We start from the raw sequence: 2,090 nt of genomic DNA, 5'->3' as shown, positions 1-2,090 counted from the left end.
TCGTCGGTATGTCGTCGGAATAACGTTATTCCGACGACATACCGACGATTTTTTCCCTCAGTATGTCGCTGTTTTCTTGTAGTGAACTATTTTTCTTCTCCATCTAAATAGTTCAAGATTTATCTTTCTTGACATCATGTCTTTCAACCATGCAAAAAAGGCTAACTTGATGTATTTGTATCCATGTTAAGTCTTATAAACCTTTTGTCTGGAGATAATTATATTGCCGTGAAAAGTTTTACTCTTCAAATATTCACTTTATTAGAGATCTTTTTTTTTTCAAAAAAAAATCTTCCATCGCAAATACATTATATTGCATATTGCATGTGGTAACCATCTGAATCGACAAGAGTTCTGATGATATATTTTATATCTAAATCATCAATATAAACAAACTTAAGACTACTAATATAAAATAAGATGAGAAGGAGAAGAATGTTTTATATCTTTGTCTCGTTGATTTTGGCTACAAACTGTTTATATGTAATAAACAAATCATTGAAAACCATGCATATACTCTTAAAAATTAGACAAACGATCGAGAAAAGGCAGATTTGTCAACTAATCCCATTGGGAATATGTTAAACGTATTTCAAAAGCCTAAGAATCAGTGAACACTTACCTCACACGTGTATAATGAACGTTAGAACAACCATTCTTGTGTGATGAATTAATTTCAAATCAATTTTCTAAGTACGAAAGATAAGTATTCGAGAAACATTCTTCTTAAAGGAATGAGAGTACACCAAAGAAAATATGAATGTCTAACAACATTCTCTCAAGTCTATTTGTAAGAGAATTGTCAAATGGCATATTTATTATCAAAAGTCTATACTATTAAATTAACTAAACTAGTAAAGAAACCCTATAATGTTTGAAGTATATACATTTTCTAATACTAGTTTGGGACCAGATACACAATAGTGGGGAGCATGATTATCCACCCATTTATGGTCTCTTATTTTTTTTTAATACTTTTAAGTTGTAAAAGTGAGTTAAGAGACAACATTAAAAAAACCGAACATTTATGTGCTTCAATGTAAGTATCTTAATTAAGAGTTCTTAAAAAAAAATTATTAAACATTTTTTACTAAACTTAAATTTTTTTGATTAAATAAAACATTCTCCCTCCGTTTCAAAATAGATGATATTTTAAGGAGTTTTGATGTTTCAAAATAGATGATGTATTCATATACCAATATACTTTTTAACTTTACCAAAAACTGTGTAACCAATATGATATTTTGTAGTTTGTTTTGTGATTGGTTGAATAACTTTTAATTTATGATTCTTAATAGTTGTGCACAATCCTAAAACTGCATGTATTTTGAAACAGAGGGAGTATTAAAAGATAACATTTTAAATATAGATTTTTAAATAAAAACATAAAAACAAAGATTAGTAAAATAAACGATAATAATTTGAAAAAAGCATCCAAGCTCAGTTGTTTTCTTCATCACGTCTAAATTTAAGCCATACATGTTCAACAAAATCAAACCATAAACAGAACTTACAAAGTTTCCGGTGCGACTGGCCACATGAACCACCAATTTGGTCATATTACCAATAATATAAGCTAACAGTCCAAGATTGAAGATCATGTAGAAGAGAATGAAGGCCCTCTCACTTGCATTATTACCATGTATATCACCATAACCCGTTGTTGAGAAGGTGGTTATGGACCAATACATCACTGTGATGTATAATAGTATTATCTTTGGTGTCTCTTTTAACTTACATGAGAATAGTTTGTGCAACTCTGGACACCACCCGTCCCACCAGAATGAGCTCTGTGATGCTTATGATCAACTTTTAGGTTCAGACCTGTGCTTCCCTACAAGACTCAACCATTTCAGTTCTAAGGAGTCTTTTGGCAGGAACACAAAATAGTTCAAACACTACAAGAAAACGTGCCCATAACAACGAAGATTTATGACGAAAATATTTCGTCGTAAATTTACATGGTGTTTACAACGCAGTTACGAGGAGTCCAACTTTCGTCGTAAACGCCATGTAAATTTACGACGAAATATGTTCGTCATAAAATCCATGTAAGTTTATGACGAAAGTACGTGGAATGAGAAATACGT

General features: G+C 30.9%; 1 protein-coding gene across 1 annotated transcript in view; it reads right to left on the bottom strand.

Annotated features, from left to right (window-relative positions):
- Positions 1-1,645: 1,645 nt before the first annotated feature.
- The window catches only part of LOC106342067 (branched-chain-amino-acid aminotransferase 6-like), a 6,632-nt gene continuing 6,187 nt past the window's right edge, over positions 1,646-2,090 (bottom strand). The window contains exon 4 of the mRNA XM_013780881.1: positions 1,646-1,834. Coding sequence (XP_013636335.1) covers positions 1,730-1,834 — 105 coding nt within the window. The 3' untranslated portion in view covers positions 1,646-1,729. The remainder of the gene's footprint in view (positions 1,835-2,090) is intronic.

This window comes from Brassica oleracea, chromosome C4 (genome assembly GCF_000695525.1).
Source record: "Brassica oleracea var. oleracea cultivar TO1000 chromosome C4, BOL, whole genome shotgun sequence".
In the NCBI taxonomy this organism is placed as follows: domain Eukaryota; kingdom Viridiplantae; phylum Streptophyta; class Magnoliopsida; order Brassicales; family Brassicaceae; genus Brassica; species Brassica oleracea.
The sequence above is the reverse complement of the archived record's forward strand: the minus strand, read 5'-3'. Positions and strand labels throughout refer to the sequence as shown.